The sequence below is a fragment of the Gymnogyps californianus genome, chromosome 3, assembly GCF_018139145.2.
Source record: "Gymnogyps californianus isolate 813 chromosome 3, ASM1813914v2, whole genome shotgun sequence".
NCBI classification, from domain to species: Eukaryota; Metazoa; Chordata; class Aves; order Accipitriformes; family Cathartidae; genus Gymnogyps; species Gymnogyps californianus.
The window spans coordinates 77,105,396-77,125,304 of NC_059473.1; the positions used below are offsets into that span (position 1 = coordinate 77,105,396).

The 19,909-nt window shown below is 43.8% G+C and overlaps 2 protein-coding genes across 5 annotated transcripts in view; one reads left to right on the forward strand and one right to left on the reverse strand.

Moving 5' to 3' along the window:
- Positions 1–12,163, forward strand: part of SESN1 (sestrin 1) — an 86,582-nt gene extending 74,419 nt beyond the window's left edge. For all 3 annotated transcript variants that reach the window (XM_050894351.1, XM_050894354.1, XM_050894352.1), the window contains exons 2-10: positions 2,235–2,300; positions 3,225–3,425; positions 4,374–4,556; positions 5,888–6,130; positions 7,377–7,524; positions 8,375–8,487; positions 8,733–8,923; positions 9,184–9,328; positions 11,031–12,163. In XM_050894351.1, coding sequence (XP_050750308.1) covers positions 2,235–2,300; positions 3,225–3,425; positions 4,374–4,556; positions 5,888–6,130; positions 7,377–7,524; positions 8,375–8,487; positions 8,733–8,923; positions 9,184–9,328; positions 11,031–11,117 — 1,377 coding nt within the window. In that variant the 3' untranslated portion in view covers positions 11,118–12,163. The remainder of the gene's footprint in view (positions 1–2,234; positions 2,301–3,224; positions 3,426–4,373; positions 4,557–5,887; positions 6,131–7,376; positions 7,525–8,374; positions 8,488–8,732; positions 8,924–9,183; positions 9,329–11,030) is intronic.
- Positions 12,164–16,395: 4,232 nt separating this feature from the next.
- Positions 16,396–19,909, reverse strand: part of ARMC2 (armadillo repeat containing 2) — a 68,432-nt gene continuing 64,918 nt past the window's right edge. For both annotated transcript variants that reach the window (XM_050894257.1, XM_050894256.1), the window contains one exon: positions 16,396–16,764. In XM_050894257.1, the coding sequence (XP_050750214.1) occupies positions 16,607–16,764 (158 nt within the window). In that variant the 3' untranslated portion in view covers positions 16,396–16,606. The remainder of the gene's footprint in view (positions 16,765–19,909) is intronic.

Here is a 19,909-nt window from a genome sequence, read left to right on the forward strand (position 1 = left end):
GCCTGCTGATCTCAGGTTCTTAAATCTTCGGGTTTTTTTCTTCCTGTAACTGTTCTGGAAAAGGGGAAGACTGAAACATAGTTGTTCAAGAATTAAACTTCAAAGTATTTCTCTCGGAGTGCTTGAGTTGGCAGACAACTGCAGATATCTGCTAAGTTAAATGGTGCGTATAGACTTTTTTCCCTTGCTGTCATTTGGATGTAAGATGTTTCTCTAATTTGCTAGTGTAGTTGTAGCCAAGATAAGCTGTGCTAGAGCTTTGAGGAGAGAGGGTGTTTTTAAGATGTAAATTACATCCTGCAAGTGGCATTGCTAGAGACTTGGCTGACAGGCAAAATTTGTTTGTGAATGTTGGGACCCTCAGCAGGAAAAAGCTACATCGCAGACTTTACTGTCCCAGGGAAAATGTGAAAAGACTAGTATGAGAGCTGCCCTTTGATCTCACTTTATCCAAATAAGACTTGAGAAATGAAGGCATCTGACTTAGCATTTAAGGAGACTGTCAGAGTCTGATGGGCTTTGGTAGTTCCAACTTAGACCTATGCTGATTGTTTCCGGCTCTCTGAAGCTGTTTTTTAATCTTAGGGGAAAGTTCAGGGAACGGTAACTGATTAATAAAATTGCTTCTCGTACGATGAACTTGTGCAAATAGAAACCTCAGCTAAAGACAGAAAAAGTGCAATAGTGAGTGCGACCAGTATTGCTTGTTTATAACAGCCTTTATCTATGTGGGGAAAACGTAGCGAAGTTAAAAACTGCATTTGGCAGGCAGCTTTTAGGGGCTTCATTTGCTCTTGAGGCCTAAAACAGCTGAAGGTGCCCCTCTGCTCTGTGTGGCCTGAACTGGCTCAATACATGGTATTTATTCATCTAAACCCAGTTGAGAACCTGGATGGGGTTGGTATCATCAGAAAATGAGTGGTTTGGGCTATGGAACAGAGGCAGTGGATGTGTTTTAAAAGATGACCAGGAGAGAGGGAACAGATAAGGAGCCCAAACCCTTAATTTACATATAGCCTATATATATGTTTAGCACTCAGCTCCATCCCCAGCTTTAATCCCAGGTCTCCCTCCATCTGTAAGAGCACCATGCTGTCAGCTGTCCCATTGGGAGCTGCTTCAGGTGGCAGGGCTCCTGTCTTTCCTGGGGAAGCCATGCCGCTGGCTGGGGAGTAATCCCCTCAGGAGAGCTGGTTTGCAGCCAGTGCTGCGCACATGAAGGAGTGAGCCTCTGTAGCGGTGGGGAGGTGGGCACGTGTGAATGTGCGAGGTGAGGCTGTGTCCTGCTTTGGTACGTGCCCCGTGGACCTGCTGTGCCTTCTCTGAGGGCTGCTTCAGGCCAAATGCAGAAGCTGCCCTTGAACCCGTGGCTCCCACCCTTCCAAAGGGAACGGTTTAACAGGCAGGATGCAAATGTACCCAAGTCTTTTATGCAGTTTGCTCCTTCGCTGCACGAAGGGCCCCGGGTGCTGTAGGCCTGGCAGAAAGCATCTAGCTGAGGGAGAGGGCAAGTAGTGAACTGCTGGAGGGATATCCAGCCTCCCTCTTACCTGCAAGGCAACATGTCCACAGAATTGTGTGCAAGGACATGGCTGCTGCTGTTCTGATTGAGCAAAATCCCCTCTCTCCCTCCCAACGTGAATAGCGTTTTATCCAGTCTTGAAAAGAAAGCAGATGCAAATGTAGATCAGGTACTTTCAGCAGTTTAAGAGCTCTTTGAGGTTGGGAAAAAGAAATCTGATTAGGGTTACAGCTGTTTCATTTCCTGACAGATGCACAGAGTGTTATTTGCTGGCGTACTGCGGATGTACACACAGACACCAGTCTCGTTTTGTATCAGTGGCATAACCACACAGCAGCCGGCTATGTACTGAACTCCTTGTCCTGGACACCCTGCCAAAATATGCTTTATGCAGAATTTTCCGTGAACCAGGTTGTAGTGTGTGTGTGTGTGCATATAAATTTGTGTCTGTTTTCTTCGGGTGGCAGGGCCTTTGTTGTTGAATTTTTTGTTGCTGGAGTGGGGCAGTACACTGTAAACAAGTGTGGCTAATTATAAAGCACTTGTATAAAAAATGATTTGCATTTGTACAAATAGTACAAGTACCCGTGTAAGAGTACCACGAGTACCCAAATAAGCCCAGCTCTGAATGGAGAACTCTCTTCTTTTTTGCAACCACAGCTAAAAAGCTGTTTATAACTAAATGCTGAGATGGTATAATTTTCTTTTCTAGGAACTCGGAATAAGAATTCCTAGACCACTGGGACACGGACCAAGCAGATTCATCCCCGAGAAGGAGGTGTGGTAGTGTTTTCAAGTACACAGTGAACTTTATGCTTTTAAGGAACACCCTTTTAGTAGTAACCCACATTTGGTTTCAGGACAGCTGCTGAGCTGCAAAACATTTTCGGTCGTGATCACATTTAGTCCTGGTGAGACTTTGGCCACAGTTCTAGTGTACAGAAGCAGTGAGAGCCCTGGGGAGCTTTAGAATAGTTATGACCCCTTCTGTACTGCTATCTAGCATAAGAGAAACCCAATACTGTTTTCTCTAAGAGTGTCTGTTTCCTTGTAAACATCTGGATGTAATTTCCTCCTGGTCTACAAGGCACCTGCCCCCCTGCTCTGGGGTTGTTTTTTCTTGAGCTGCCTCTACCATTCTGAATAATCTGAGAAGCTTCAGAGTACTGTGGCTGAGCATTTCTGGTGCTTCTCTCCTGATTGTCTGGTAAGAGAATTTGGAACAGAGGAAAAGTTAGTAATATGCCTGTGGTTTTCTAGGAATTTTAGAGCCTTCAGTTTCAATTTCCTTTTATTTCTCTCTCTTGTCATCTTAGCTCGCTTTTTACTTCATTCCCTCTTTTTCCCCGTAGTAAAAATGATTATTCAATTAGCTCTTTGTTGTTATAATAAAATAAGTTAGATCAGTTCAGGGCATTCAAGATAGTGAAGGTGAGACAGTTAAAAATGAGAAGTGTTGTACAAGAGAAAGTGTGAAGCCAAAAATCCCCTTTTGCTGATATAACCACTTGTGATCTCCTAAATGAGAGGTATTAAAGGGATTTTATGTGCCTTGCCTTATGTGCACTGATTTAATGCCATTAATAGATTTATCATATGATTCCTTTCACTGGGGCCTCTGGGTGCTGTGGTAATGTATTTATTTCCTATTTTATTGATACTTCTCAGACAATATTCCTAATTGCTCTTTCTGTTCAATCAGACGATTCAAGTAGGAAACGAAGACGCCATGATGCACACGCTGTTTGCAGATTCTTTTGCTACGCTGGGCCGATTGGACAACGTTACCTTGGTGATGGTTTTCCACCCACAGTATCTTGAAAGCTTTCTAAAAACTCAGCACTATCTACTGCAAATGGATGGTCCACTCCCGCTTCATTACCGACACTACATCGGGATAATGGTATGCTGGAGCATAAAGCAGCAAGCAGAAACAGCCACTTTGGCAACCATCTCTGGTCTTGTTTAATAGCAGTTATTGCTGTGTTTTGCAGTTTCTAGTTGGAAAGGCATTTCATCAGGAGCTAAGGGGAAAAGCAGAGTAGGTTGGTTTGTGTCTGGTTTACAGATTGTTTTGTAAGACCAGTACTTCATGTCCATAGTTTTGGTAGGACTGTGAGAAAGAGGGGAAAAAAATCTGTTATAAAAGTAAGACAATTGTTTATTTTTGGTTTCCTTAGTATCTCAGAAACTTTTTCAGGAAAGCTTGTTTGTGTGTGTGTCTTGTCAAATACATCTCCATCTAACTCAATAGTCCATTCCATCATCTGTTTATGAATCTCTAAATTCTAAGCAAGTTTTCTGCCAGAAGTGGTTGATGTCATAATTTCCAATCTGCCAGTTCAATGATCTTTGATTGCTGAAGTTGAATTAAAGTTTTGGGCTGAGGAAAGTATTACTGTTTGAATAAATGATACTGGGTCTGTTCTTTGCTGAAAAGCTGCCCTTACTCTCTCTTGCAATATGTGTTCTAAAACCTGCTTTTGTTTTTGCTGGTAAAGATTCACCTAGAGGCAGCCTTGCTTCTTCCCCACTGGAGAGTACCATGCAGTATGGATTACTTGCTTCAGGACATACATTAAATCTGTGCCTGTACTTCTCCCTGGATATAGGCACGTTGTACCTGTAGCCAGCATAGTTATAATGTATGTAAATGAGGAATATTTATGTTGTGAGAACAATAATCAAAACAGGTTGATGTGTTAATCTCAACTTTTTTTTTCCTTCAACCTTTGATCACTGCAAGTCTTATTCTTGAATATTTTGAGGAAATGATGACTTATGGTATTTGTCATAAAGCACTAACTTACTGTAATTGTTTTCTGTATCACAATTGTGTTTTCCTTTCTAGGCTGCAGCACGACATCAGTGCTCTTACCTTGTTAATCTCCATGTGAATGACTTCCTTCATGTCGGTGGAGACCCTAAATGGTTGAATGGTCTGGAAAATGCACCTCAAAAACTGCAAAATTTAGGAGAACTGAACAAAATGTTGGCTCACCGACCCTGGCTTATCACCAAGGAACATATTGAGGTAAATCTTTCCTGGAGTAATGTGAATGTACCCTTATTTTTCAGTAACACAATCACAGATTCTTAGCGTTAAGAGCCAGACAGGGTGAAAGGTGTGCTGTGTTACTGACTTTCATTTCAGTGTTATATCACTGTGATACTGCATGATATGATATCACTTGTGCCCTTCTAAAACTAACATGATCATAACTGGTCTTAAATGACTAACAAATTTAATTTACAACACACCGACATTTCAGAGTTGTCATGTCAGAATTCTGCTGGTGCGATGACGATGCGCTCAGATGTGCGCTTCCGTAAGTCGTGTGCTTTCAGTAGCCAGAAGGCCCTGAGCGTTTCTGAGATGCTGCCAGAGGTTAGGCAGAACACCAGTCACCACATCATTGCTGCTGGTTCAAATGCTGAGTTTGTGGGCTGGGTTGGAGGGAGCAGGCTGGCAGAACAGCCCAGGGGAGCCGTGGTGGTACAAGCCAGCCGGGACTGCAGCATCAACAAGCCAGCAAGCGGCTGCTTCTGCTGCCCCCTCCTCTGAGGGCTACCTGAATCAGCCAGCTTCCAGGGTGCGTGCAGCGTGCGTGCAGCGACGGCAGCTCTCACGGCAGGGGCACGCCTGCCCCGGGCCTGGCCGTGGTTACTGGAGCAACTCTTCTGCTCTTCTCTTTACCCTTAGCAAGGAGGAAGTGGGTGCTGGGACTTTCTCAGCGCTGTCTGCCAGGTGGAGAGGCGGGCGGCAGGTCCTGCTGGGAGGCAGGACGCTGGGCTGTGGGGGAGGGCGCGCGCTCTCCCAGAAGGCCCCAAACCTCCCACACTTTCCTGCCTGAAGGGGAAGTTGGGGTTTGAAGCTTCTTGTCAAATGTAGAGCATTCCACCCACAGGGACAAGATGGAGGGAGCCCGGCCCTGATGCCAGGTTTTTATGCAGCTGATCCGCAAGGAGTTGCCAGGGTTTTCTGAGACTGTAAAGACCAGTTGAAGAAACATGCGACTCTTGTGGTTGCATCTTCATCAGAGGTGTGAAATTTTAATGCAAGTCGGTCTGGCCTCTATACAAACCGTGTGGTGCAAAATAGAAACCCCAGCTGATTCAATAGCTGAGGGCCAGAGAGGGGGGAGAGGTCGTCTCCTGTGTGGCTTAACCACATGAGTCTGTGGCTGGCAGGTAACCTGGTAACGGGACACTGAGCACACGAATGGCAGCAGAGTTAGGAAGCAATTGTGGATGTCGGAAAAATAATTTTATCTGTTCAAGAAATGTGTTGATAAACTGCATTAAGGTGGGATCATTTGAACGACTTTTTTAAATTAATACTTTTGTCTTGCGTTACTTTTAAAGCAACTATTGAAGACTGAAGAGAACAGCTGGTCCCTGGCAGAGCTGATCCACGCGGTCGTTCTCCTTACACACTACCACTCCCTTGCTTCCTTCACGTTTGGTTGTGGCATCAGCCCGGAGATCGACTGTGAAGGTGGTCACACCTTCAGGCCCCCTTCCGTCAGTAACTATTGCATATGCGATATTACAAATGGTTACTACGGGGTGGATGAAATTCATGCCAGCCCAGCTGGAAGTATTCCAGTAAGTATCTGTCTGCACAAACAATCTCTTTCAATAGTAGTAAACCCAATACACGGAGGGTCCCCGTCTCTTTTCGTTCAGTGAGAGTGGGATTGATTAGCCTAATCCAGGTGAGGGCTAACCAGTTGAAAAGCTACATTTAGGAGAAGCTGAAATGACACTGGTAAGCTGGGGGAGGTTACTGAAGGGAGAGACAAAGACACAATCTCTCAGTTGTTCATACAGGCAAACTGAGACGACTCCTGGCCTCAGTTAGTTCATGATACATGTCCTGAGCAGCAGTGGCCGGGAATGCTTTTCTTCATGGGTGCAGTGGAAAGTTGGCTCTTCCTTTGATTCCAGTCTTTGACTTTGTTGCCTTGAATTGTTTGTGATACATCACACAACAGATCATTGACAGTTTTGTGTCTCTAAAAAAGTACTTCCTGCCTGCAGCACTTGGGCTCACTGATCTGTACTTGCTTCCACTTAGTGAAAAGCATGATGTGAACTAAGCGTTGGTTTAAGAACAGTGATAACAGGGTATTTTCAATGCAGGTTCCTTGCCTGAGAGACTTCACTGCAATAGTGTGGGTGGCATTTAAACTTTGTCTGATGAGCTTGCTGGTTCTCTGAAGGAGCAAACTGACTGCAGAAGGCAGAGATGAAAGGGGCAGAACTGTATAAATTGAAGATAACTGTATTTTGCTTTGTGCTGATGGATTTTTACAAGGCCAGATATTGAATTAATAGTGTATTGTGTTAAAACAGCTCTTGTGAAATAAGATTATCTTGCACTACCTTTCCTTTGAGGCTTCAGTAAATCTGCATTTACACTCACTCTTCCTTTCTCCTTCAATATGTTTCTTCTCTGTGAGCAGAGAAGGGGAAAAATACAGTTGGGTAGTAAATTGTGGTTACTTCCTCTATCAGAGTTTCTGTTACAGCTCCTTGTTTTTCAGTTGTTAAACACTTAGATTAAGTAAGAGAAATTACATTAATTTTAGTGTGACAACCACTTGTTCCGAAAAGCTGTGATTCTTAAAATATGCTAAAAATACCAGGGATCTAATTGAGAAAAGGTGATGACTAAATGTGAACCCTTGGGTCAGTACAGATTTCTTTCAAGAACTGTTTTCCTCGAAAAATCGGTATTTAAAGATGTAGATGAAGGACATAAGCTGCATTTAAATTTTCTGGCTTGACAATTTCTGCCATTGTCAGTTCTTGTTACGTGAAAATGAAATGTTTTTCCATCCTTTTCAAGTCTACAGAGTCTGTCTGTGAAGTTGAAGCTCTTATGGAGAAAATGAAGCAGCTACAGGAGTGTAGAGATGAAGAGGAAGCCAGCCAAGAAGAGATGGCTACGCGTTTTGAAAGAGAGAAGAGAGAGAGCATGTTCGTGTGTTCTTCAGGTAGAACAGATGTAGTGTGTATATATATTTAGTTAGACTTTTCCAAATCACTTGAAGAAATACTTACTACCACAAAAGGAAAAAAAGTGTTATTAGATGTCTCAAAAACACTACCATTTCTTTGAAGGGATCAAGATCAGGGGTGCCTTGTTTTCTTCCAGGAACACTTAAAAGCAAAGTAGTGCTAAGATCTGTGGCTTCTGCCAAACATACCATAACACTCACTGACCAATATTATGTTTAGTAGAAATTTCCAACCGAAATGGAATCTCTCTCTTGAGAGATTTAAAAGTTTCACAAGAGATTTAAGCATCTCACAAGACGTTGTTAAAAAGAAGTCCTTAACATACTTAGCTATTTAAGTGTACGAAACGTTACTTGTCAGATGACACTGAGACAATACTTTATCTGTTACAAGTTTAGGGTTGAAGTGGGCCCTTCAACAGAGTTTCCTCTAAAATAAACTTGGCATGGAAGTCTTAGAGGTCTCTGTTTTAATAAGCTCTCTGTTCCAAAACAGATTTTCTTTTGACATTTTTACAGACCCCTTGAGTTAGGAGCAAAGTGTCCCCTAGGCTTAGGGGGTAGGGTGAAGACTGGTACACAAAAGAAGGGAGAAAAAGATGTTTGTCTATAGGAAGGAATCTGAGTGTTTTTTGTGGAGTTGCCTCTAAAAACCATAGTTGCAGTCACACTGAGCTGTACCAAAGAATTTTAATACAGGTAGTCCAGTGAAACTGTGTGTTTATTTAAAAAGCACAGAGACTCCCATTCTTCTGCAAGAGTTCTGCTCGCACACTTCCAATTTGTTCTTACTGAAATTGTGTGAAATTCTGTTTGAAATTAACAGAAGATGAAGAATCGGCACCAACAAGAGACGTGTCTCGTCACTTTGAGGATACCAGCTATGGTTACAAAGACTTCTCCAGACACGGAATGCACGTGCCCACCTTTCGTGTTCAGGTAACAAGGATGGGGGCTGCTGTCAGGCGGCTTAGTGCACAGTCTGTTGTTTGTGCCAAATGCCAAACCTAGAAACTGCTGTGCTGTAACTTACTGCCCCATGGATGAGAAGGCTTAAAGCAAGCAAATGAACGCCCCCCACCCCCCCACTGGATAATCTGCCCTGAGATCAGTTACATTAAAGCACTAGGTCTTCACAAGTTCATTTCTGAAATGCTCCATTCTGCATTTTTACTTATTCTAAGGATTATTCCTGGGAAGACCATGGCTATTCCTTGGTTAATCGTCTTTACCCAGATGTGGGACAACTACTTGATGAGAAGTTTCATATTGCTTATAATCTGACTTACAACACAATGGCCATGCACAAAGATGTGGATACCTCAATGCTAAGACGAGCTATTTGGAACTATATTCATTGTATGTTTGGAATAAGGTCAGTTTTACTACTTTTGTTCTAAACACATCAGACTTGTTAGCGTTGGCTTTTTTTTTTTTTTTTCCTTTCTCAGATTGAAGCAAAGCTATTTATTAAGCAAACATGCATGTGTTTTTAAACATATTTTTGTTTATGGGGGAGGGCCAGTAGCGGTACAAATTACACAATAATTTATTTTGCCATAGGAACTTAGAAACAATGCAAGTGAAATAACTGGTTCTCGAAAATGAAAGTGTTTTTCTTTCAATTCTGAACAGATACGATGATTATGACTATGGTGAAATTAATCAGTTGTTGGACCGCAGCTTTAAAGTTTATATCAAGACTGTGGTTTGCACTCCTGAAAAGACCACAAAAAGAATGTATGATAGCTTCTGGAGGCAGTTTGAACACTCTGAGAAGGTACAGTTTGCATGTGTGCTGAGGGACATGGGCGATGGATCCGTTTGCCACGCTAACAGCCACAGCTACCCAGCCAGCATTTAAGCTTTAGCTGATGTTACTGGGATTCTGCTCACATTCAGTAAATTCTTTGGGAGGTGCAGTGCTTCCCAGGCTGAAATAATTTTTCGTTTCCTACTGCATGTTTGCTAGCTAACAGCTCTGAACTGTATGGGGAGGTTAGACACGTAAATGGTACAGCTTCACCTCCCCTGCAGCTTTCTCCTCCGCTGTCAATTGGTACTGCCTGTGTCCCAGAGAGGCCGGGAAGTGATGCGAGATCCATCCCTTGGCCTCAGACCCAGAGCAGTTTGCTTGCTGGCCCAAGGTCTTTGCAGTCCTACCGTCATTTTTAGTGCGAATGCCCCCAAAGCAGTTACTTCGTGTTAAAGTCATAAGGTCCTGCTGCTGGCTTATAGTCTTGAATTGCACCTCCCAGTAATGTTTCTTGCTGTTAACTCTCGGATGTCTGCTCCATCAAGTTCACGTCCTCCAGTTTTTCTTTGGAAAAATATTTCTAGGCTCCACTTAAAATGAATGCTGATATAGTGCTGAAACATAAATGTGCCTTAATCAGTGTTCATATCATTAGAGGCTCTATTTCTTGCCAAAATCCGTGTGAAAATCGTTTAGAGATACCCAGTTAGAATAGGGGTACTGTAACTACAATAATTTAAGGTTGTTCAAGTAAAATATTACATATGTTTGTTTTGGTTAGACTAATTGATAGAGACGAGCTTTTCAAGCACACAGACCCTTCTTTAAAGCCCACAACTTTGCATCTCTATAGCCATCAAAATCCAGGGATTGTACATGTATGTGTCACTGAATGCCGTCACCATCCATCCTCATGGAAATCACGCAAATGAAGCCACACACAGCTGTTACATGCCAGAACAAACTCACAGCCAACCTGCTGTCAGTGAGAGAATACTTCTCACCCCCTGCCCTACATGGTTTCTGATCTCATCCTCCAAGAAATACAGTAAAGACATTGAGGACATGAGCTGGGGAACTAAAATTCTTACCTCTGGTAGCTACTGAACACCTCTGTCTCAATAAAGATAATAGTTTTATGGCATGTTACAATTTTTCTTGTGCTTTACCTCAGCTAACCACTCCATGTTGTTCAGGTGATAATTACCTGTGTGTTTCTCTCTCTCTCTGTCCCACAGGGGCAAACGACCTTATCACCTCTTCCTTTGCTAACAACCCCCTCTGCTCCACAGGTACCAACCACCCTTCTGCCTTTAACTAATCACTTAACTTAGTCAAGCTAAATCTGAACAATTATTTTGAAGCTGTGCTTAGTCTGCTGCTGAAGAAGGGCTTGTGTGCTTGAAAGCTTGTCTGTTTGTTCCAGCTAAAACCAGCTGGTCTACTAAAGGATGACTGCCTCTTCCTATGAACCTGGCCCTGCTTAAGTGTACCTGTGACCCATTGCTGCACTGTGCTGCAATGCTACATACAGCATTTGTTCGATCTTTCCTCCCTCAGCAAGCTTGACGGATAGAACTAATTATCTGGGTAGCTGAAACGTGAAGTGCTCCCCCACTGCCACTGCAAACACTAATACGAAAACCACAGCCCCACAGACTTCCTTTCACTGGAGTACGTTACTGTGAGCACGCCGTGAAAGCGTAACTTCTTTTCTTCCCCGAAGGTCCATGTAAATTTGCTTCTGGTAGAAGCTCGGATGCAAGCCGAACTACTTTATGCTCTGAGAGCTATTACTCGCTATATGACCTGATGTCTCCGGCTGCCTGTTGACGTTGGAATGTTCTGCAGCTGCAGTATGGCAGAGGAAGATACGAAGCCTCAGGACCAACGGTAGCTATAAGTTAAGATGCCCATTGTGCCATAACTCCTTTAGTTTCAGCTATTTCCGTGTTTGGAATATCACTGCTGCCACTCGGCAGTGAACGCTTGGCAGTTGAAAAGACAGGGTTGTGCAGAAGTGCTGCCTGCTCATGGTATTTTGGCTTTAGGCAGCACGGGACACTCTATGAACTTGTGGCAATATAGCAAATGATAGATATGTAGGTCTTGTGTTAAGGCAAATACTACGGGAGTTGGAGCGTGACAAGAAGTGGGACTTGAGGACATTTGCTTTCCCTACGAGAATAATTTTAGAAAATCTTGATGCTGCTATTTGTGCTGGTGGAGTGAACAGACACAGGCTGTTCCAGTTAAGCTAAAAGTGAAAGTGAGCACTGCTATTGTCTGAGCCTTTATTGTGTGTGGTTTCAAAAAAGCCTTGTTATTTAGATTCCTTTTTTAATCAGAACTAAACCTCTTCTGTCCACACTGATAATTTGAAAGATAGCAGTCAATTTTCTCAAATAGTTTAGCCTTAAAATGCTACAACAGGACATTATTTGTTCAGCATTACTTGGTGAGCTCCAAAGTGCAATGGTCTTCCTATGGAAAGAAGGGGACTCGAGTCCTCAGAGCTTTTGAGAGATCTAACTACGTGAAGTGTTGAGTAGCTTCTTGTCCTGTTTTTCAAGGATGAACCAAGGAGGAGCTAGGACAAGGTGTGGGAATGTTGTTCTAGACTGCCAAACAGTCCTACTGTATTACATGCCCAACGCTGGTCTTACTGATTTTTGCAGTTGCTTAAATAACTAGGCTAAAAACCATCTATTTTTAGTAAATCAAAACATGATTAAAATGCTGATGTTTGTTTAATATACAGTGGTTTTGGAGAACACATGAATACTTTTGTATGAGTGTGAATTGCTTTTTAAATTTGTCAGTATTATTGGTATTTTTTAAATAAAGGTAACAACTTTTTCTCTTGGTGTTTTGGTGTGGTTTAACTTTACGCTTCTGTTCTTACTGGTTTACTTACTGATTCAAAGACCATTTTCAAAAATGTCATAAAGTGACAAACCAGGAGGCTTTCAACTGAGTCTAAAATGATGTGAGAAAACTATAGTAGGAACTCCTTTCATCCTTCCCATAGTCCTCCACCCTCTGTTCAGGTATACTCTGTCATATAGGGTTTTCTCTTTCCTCACAGGTAACGGGTGTGAGATTCCACCTGTATGTTTATAGAATCACTTATTTTCAATAACTAGCTCTAAATACTGTTTTAAGAGTTAAACTGATTTTAAAATCCTCCACTAGTGAACTTAGTTCCAGATTAGGCTGCTAATTTTCGTAGGCTGGTGCCAAAAGGGTCTCTGTCTGGCATCAGAAGGACGGTCAGGTCTGTGCAGTCAGACTGAGGAGTTTATGGCAAGAGGTAACAGGCAGCGGGAGGGGGATGTGCTACAAGGCAGCAACAAACCCTTTTGGACACACTCCTACAGCTGGCTGTAACGGGGGTTATAGTGCGCTCCTGTCTAGAAATTCCTACGTGCTTACAGGAAGGTAGGAGTCTTATTGATAAGGCAGGAAAGAAATGGATTTTCCCAAGCCCACAGGTAGAATTAAATTAAGATTTCTGTCCCCTGGCCTGGTTCTCAGTTAGCTCAGACTGGTTTCTCTTACTACAGAACATTCTGAGAACAGTTTTAAGTTTACAGTCCAAGAAGCTAAAACGTCTAAAAAGACCTAGGGGAGAAAGATTAATAAACTGTCAAAAATTGTGACTAACAGGAAGCATCTGCTGTTTCCTCCTAACTAAAAATACAGGATTTTTAATGTTCCAAAACCAGAGCAAAACTTTCCTGTCTAAGGGCATATCATAAAGCTAAGCTATGCCTAAGGACACAGAAGAAGTGGCTTTCCAGTCTGTAAATGGAGTTTCTGCAGCACCTGATTCTCCTGCTGCTTTTTGGGGGGTCAAAGGTAGACATGAAATTTTCCAAGAAGCCTAAACTGGCCGTTTCCATCCTACGCTCTCCAGACACATGCAGGTACCTGCAGGCACTCTCTCCCTTTTCAAGCGGTAAACACTGCAGTGTGTGTGTGTCAGTGGCTTCATACGGTCACATTTTCAAACAGAACGCTAACCACAACATGGAGACAATCCTAACTACACACCAAGCTACTTACTGTGCAGAAAGGGCCTGAAAATGTTTGAGGATTTTCCATTAAAAATGCTGAGGCGTTTGTGGTCCTAAGTAGGCGAGAACAAGCAAGGCTGTTAAGCACAGTGGCAACCAAAGACAGTGGGGTTAGTCTTTAAAAACAAGAAAAACGGTTAAGTCGCCAGATGCTCCGTGAAAGTGGCAATCGCTGCACAGAGCAGCGGCTGTGTATGATGCCAGGGCATGAGGGACCAGCCACAGCACTGCCTCAGCCACTGGCGGGTGTGAGCTGCCCTCCTTTGCTGCAGGCTGTAAGCCCTGACGGCTCCCGAGTAGCTCCTGCGGCGCCTCAGCCTGTGGCTGCGAAGTGCAGCAGCTCACGTGTGCAGCAGCAACGTCTCGCACACCTCAGATGTTGTGGGCACTAGTAGTACTGGCAACTCACCCCGAAAGAACACGTCGGCAGGGGATCCGATCCAAAAGGCCAGGCAACGCGTGGAAGGAGACTGTGTGCACCAGCACAAGTGAAGGGAACTCAATGGTTGGCTGCCCAGGTAGGACACTATTAAAAAAAAAAAAAAAAAACAAACAAAACAACACAAAACACACAGGATTTTCTTTGAGAGGAGCATGGCAGAGCCATCTGCCCCATGAGCAGCAATTAGCCCTCCCCAGCAGCCCTTCCCTTTTCATCTTTTTTGCAGGTTCGGTTCAAAACTTTGTGCACGTGCGTGCGCGCACACACCCCACCCCAGGTAAAGAGCAGCAGCGTGACAGATCATGTCCTTGGTCGCTAAACCAAGGAACAGGTGCCTGAAGTCACAAGAGAGAGAGCTGCTTCATTGAGGTTTCTGGCAAAGACGCCCAAACAGTAGAAGATGCCATAAGACTACATCAGAAATTCAGCATTTTGTGGGTAACAAGAACGAGCCCCAAGTTGGGGTTTTTTTTCAGAGAAAGACATGGGCCCATGCAGCTCCACGGGAGCCACTGCTGGGTTTTGCTGTTGGGTGCTCCAAGGCCCCTGCTGCCCTCTCTGCTCTACCCAGCACGCCTGAATGCGCCTCTTCCTGAAGCGGTCACAGGCCGAACTCTGAAGACGAGGCCCGAGCTCACGCACAGCAGCTGCCCCAGCTTTGCTCTCCACTACAGGATACCCGAATTTGCCCTGTGCTACAGGACACGCTACACAGCGCTCCGGGCCCTTGTTTACAGTTTGATCGTTAATGACTGACATACATAACTAGCATTTTCTTTGAAGAAATCTTAATTGCCTACATATCCACCTTGACTTGAGCAAAACATCAGTTTCAGGCTGCCTTCTGACAGATACTCAGCGCTTGTCAATTCTGATCAGACCTGCTGACAGGACTTGGCCACAAGGCCTTTTCCACTGCATCCCCACCCTGCATTACGCAGCCTGGTGTTTGCCTGCCTTTTGCCTTGATGCGAATGCCAAGAACAAATGCCTCTAGCTCCCTCCCCACAGGGGAGTACTTACCCGTCATCCTTTCTTTAATACCCCCAGAAAGCAAATCCATTCTTTTTTCCAAGAAACAAATGGGGCATTGAAGCCATTTATCTTCCCCCTCAACTTCAGCTAAAATTAAAATAGCAAAAGAAGGAATGATAATTGAGATCTTTTTGAGCTCAGCAGAGCCGTTGCTGGAGCCAAACCATACTGAACTGCTGAGCCGTTCTCCCCTGTGGATTGCGGCGATGGAGGCTGCCACACGCGCTCCCTAAGCAGTTCACTGCAGGGCTGAGCTTTGCTGGTCATAAGAAATACCCAAGCTGCTGGGAACATTGCAAATTTCATTACCTTCATTGAAGTTTCCTCAAACCTGGACCATGAAATCTCCCCTCCCCTGCCCCATCAACAGTGAAGTAGTCCCCAAGAACGTAGAAGCAGGGACCTAAACTAGGAAAAAAAGTTTCCCTGCCCTTCTACTACTGCTTTACTTCCCAGCCTCCTCACTTCATCTCCTCACCTGGAAGCAGAGGTCCGGGCACTGCCAAAGGTACAGCAGTGCCACTGAGGCAGCTCTGGATTGCTGCCTCAGAAAAATTCCTCCAGCCTCTCTGCAGGGACTGCCAGGCTGGAGACTTGCTCTCCTGGCACACACAGCACAGCGTGAGGCTGCTGACCCTCAGGATCGGAGCCAGGAGCCCAGCAGCCCCTGCACAGCGGTTTATTCTTAGTAATCTGAGGTCAGAAGAGAGACAAATGGGTCCGGTCTGTAAAGCTTTCTGTAGCCAATTGGGCTGTTAATGCTTGAGGCCAGCGATGCACCTGCTGAGCTAATCCATGGGCTACAAGCAGGGACTTCTACACACTGAAAGGGTGAAGACTGAGCGATACACAAGCCAGCAGCAGTCAGAAGGAACATGAAGGACGTACAGCCTTTTTTTTCCCCTGTGGATGGAGATACAAGCCCAGGGGGAGACGGCTGGCCGAGAGAGTCTGAGAAGTCCAGGCACACAGGCGGCTCCTGGGAGTGTGGGAGCAACTAAAAGAAGAACACACCGGACAGCTAAAATCTTCTCTTACATCAGGGAGATGGGTGTTTTGCTTTAAGATGTGACGTCCCAATTCAGAAAAGCCTCATTCCAGCATAGCTGGACCTACATCCCACAAGCACCAAGGCAGGAGCTGGGCTACCCTAGCCACACAGTATCAGGTAAAGAAAGGGGGATCTCCAAAGGAAAGGGGAGCAACTTTCCCCCTGATTGTTGACAGCATTCAATCTGAAGAGTGAAGCTTACGATGTAACACAGCAGAATGCCCCAACAGCATTTGGGTTACTCTGTCGCAGAATTTGATATAAAGTAAAAGCGTGTCCAAGTCTGTAGGTAAGACGCGGCTCCTGTCACGTAACATTATTTTATAGTGCACAGCATTTTTCCTACCACAGAGGTCCAGGTACTCAGTGGTAATTTACCTTTTAAAAATTAAAAGTTCAGCAAATAGTTTTGTTTCATTTTCCCAGCCAAGAAACTACGCAATTAATAGACAAATCACACTGAACAGCTGCTTGATCAGCTCAAATATATTGTAAAAAGTAATTACACATGCAAAAATTTCATACAAGCTTCTCAAAAGATAGTATCCAGTATATAAATGCCAGGCTTTGCTGACTTTTTTAAAATTAAATTGCCATGCTCTCCAGCATGCTTACCAATGGCAATGTACAGGTGTATTAGAAATACAAAGCTGTACAATCTACAGCACACACACACACACAAAAAAAAAGACTGATTAAAATGGAGTAATAGTCACAGTTGGAAGAAAGGAGTGATGGCGTTGAATTCTATCAAGAAGTTTTTCTGCCACAGGTTTGAACTCTCTTTCCCAATATAGTTTGTGGTGGTCCCTTAAATCTCTGTCGAGGCTGTAATCCAATGCTAGCTCTTCATCTGTAATCAAGGAAAATATTGTCATCAGTTCTGAATAAAAATATACCCAACTATGTATTTTATGACCACAGTACATACAACGTATCAGTTGTGCATGCTGATGGCTTAAAAACAACTCTATGTTTAAGACAAACTAAGCATCACTGTCTGAGGGACTTAGATTCAATTGAAAATAAAGGATGTTAAGGTCAGCAAAACAGTAAAAAGGGTATTGCAGGTTCTTTTATTCTCACACCTCACAGATGTAGCTGAACTGTGTCTCCAAGATCAAGCATTTACGGTGACTGTCAGCTGGGAAACTACTTGGGTTTTAACATTACCCACAGCAATTTTGCTAATGTAAGTAATCAATTCATCTAACTACAACTATGCTTTTCCTGTCACAAACTGCTCTGCTCATCTGGTTCATGAAGACTCTTTCAAACTATATCTACTATCGTACTTAAAGAACTTGAACCATACTAGATACTGTATTACTGATGCCCTCCCTGCCTCACAAACTTCATAAATAAAATAATAGGACACTCTTAATAGAGACAAGCAATGTTAGGAATGAAATGAAGTCATCACTCATTATTCCCCCTCCATTTTGCCTGGCATTGGGTGCGGCAAAGAAACAAACCCTTACAGAAAAAAGAAATCGGTCTGCAACCAGAAGCATGCTCCTGAATCAGGAATCTACAAACACAACTGATAAGGCTGAACAAATGTCTTCATGCAGTTTAACAGAAGGATATTTGACAGCCTTTAGGCCATAAATGGACCTAAAATGAAGATACCATCCTGCACCGAATGGGCAGTGTGACTTATCTTTTTCCTAGACTATGACAGAGCACCAGATTCACGGTCTGTTAAATGACTAACTCTGTAAGGGAGCTTACTGCACATTCACAGCAGGTAAAAGACAACTTGGAGCTGAAGAGAAATTTCAGTTACCCACATTTTGAGTCAAACTTTGTGTAGAAAAGAGACACTCAAACAGCAAGTAGTCCCGCTTAAAAGAATGCCAAGGTGCCTATGCAGAACATAGGGCCTGAGCTGCAACAGCTATAAAGGAAGAGACGACGTTACTTTTGCGTGGAGATGGGCTCCATTTCATAGAAAGTTACCAGTAACTGCAAACAATACTTGACTTATATGCCACTACAGTGTTTCTAAATTATCAAAATTAAAGAGATGCTGATTGTGAGGTAGATTCCCAAAGGGGTTCTGCGTAAAGAAAAGATGCCATTTAGAGGCTTTCTGTAATAAAATAAAGAGAAAAAAAACCCATTCTTTCAAGAAGGAAGACATGTCGTATCTCTGCAGGAGGAAATCCTGTAATCAGAGATAAAATCCAGCCTCAGACATCAGATCTATATTTGATGGTATCATAGGATAATTCAGGTTGGACAGGACCTCTGGAGCAAAGCCACCGTAGATCAGCTTGCTGTGGCCGATGTACTGTTGAGTACTGAACATCTCCGAGGATGGTGATTCCACAGCCTTTCTGGGCAGTCTGTTCCAGTGCTTGACCCCTGCCATGCTGGAAACTTCTTTTCCTAATATTAAATTGGAATTTTTCTTATTGTAACTTGTGCCCATTAGCTCTTGTCCTATCAATGGCACAGTAGCCCAACATATCTAAAATGAATCTCAGCAGCAGAGAAGTGATGAGACACCCTGAAGAGGAAGATAAGGGGTTATGGTTTTTGTTTTCAGGGAGAATTGCTTTGCCTACTCCTGAAATGATTCTTCTACCCAAATTACCTATCTTCTAACACAGAGCAAGAGACATTTCTCCCTCTTATGAGACAGCTGTGCCCCCCAGAAGTTGACTGAATGTTTATGGAATCACCGAGGTCGGGAATTCCAGCCTACAAGAACAAGGGTCAGAACCAGTTCAAAAGCTGAAGTGTTGAACCAAACCAGTAAATTTCCCACAGCAGAATGTGAGTAACACTGGGGATCAGGGAGGATCAGTGTCCCACATGCAAGCTGTACATCCTCAGATAATTTAATTTTCCCATGACCCTCCTCAAAACTAGCAAAATTGGGTACTGGCCAAACAGCATATGAACTGGCTGCAAGCCCAGGAACAAGACAAGCACACTGGGTCTGCATGCTGCGGGGGAAGCTGAAAACTAGAGTGCAGACTCTAGTCTGCAAGGGCTACCCATCCCTGTAACTCCGGCAATACAGGGGCCAGGAGCCCAAGAAGCTAGGATCATGCCATGTAAGAGTTCACATGTACTGAGATCCCAAAATAACCTCCTCGAATTGATAGTGGAGGTAAAGGTGAGCAGAAGAAAAGTCTGGAAAAAGAGAGAAAGGAGATTTCACTGCATGACCGAACAGAAGAATATTCTCAAGACAGAGGCTCATCTCCACTGCTGCTCCTGAGGGACCAGGGCAAGGCAAAGCTGCTGCCAGGGGCCTGGAAACAGCAGCATCCAGAAGCTCTGAGCCAATAAAGTGACATGAAACGCAAGAGCAGCTGAAAGAAGGCAAATGACAGTGCCATTGGAAAGCAGTGCCACTGCGTCTCAGGCTGCTGGGATCAGGCAGGGAAAAAGAAAAACAAATGGCACCTTTTGTCCAGCCTTTCTTGGGCCCAACATCTTTTCAGGCTATTTCCACTCCCTTTTGGCTCCCTCATATCTTTTGTCATCTTGTGCCAGGTAGGGGAAAGAAAAATAAAGGGGAGGAGGCCAAGCACAGCAGGTGAAGTGAGGTGTCTGCTGTGCCATGCTCCACTTTTTCCGCTTCCTGAGGGAGTGCTGATGCTTAAGTACAGTCCACTGCCTGTCAGCAGTTGCCTCCTGCTTCCTGAATGATAGAATCAGAGCAATGACGGTTCAAGGCTGTTGCTGGATACAATGGGAGGAGGAAGACGTAGGACAATATTAACCAGCCGCTATTACTAAAATTTGTTGGCTCAACACAGAGAGGAACCAGATCCAATGAATAAGATGCACTTTGTCTACAGCTACTCTTTTGACTACAGTGTGAAGAAAGACTAGCCTTCTGATTTAATTCTGACCTATTTTTAATTAATTGTCATTACAGTTGCATTACAATTGCAATTGTAACTGCAATTGCAATTGTACATGAACTTCCAGTTCACGAAAGCTGTACTAGTTAATGAGAGTTCTAATTACTACCC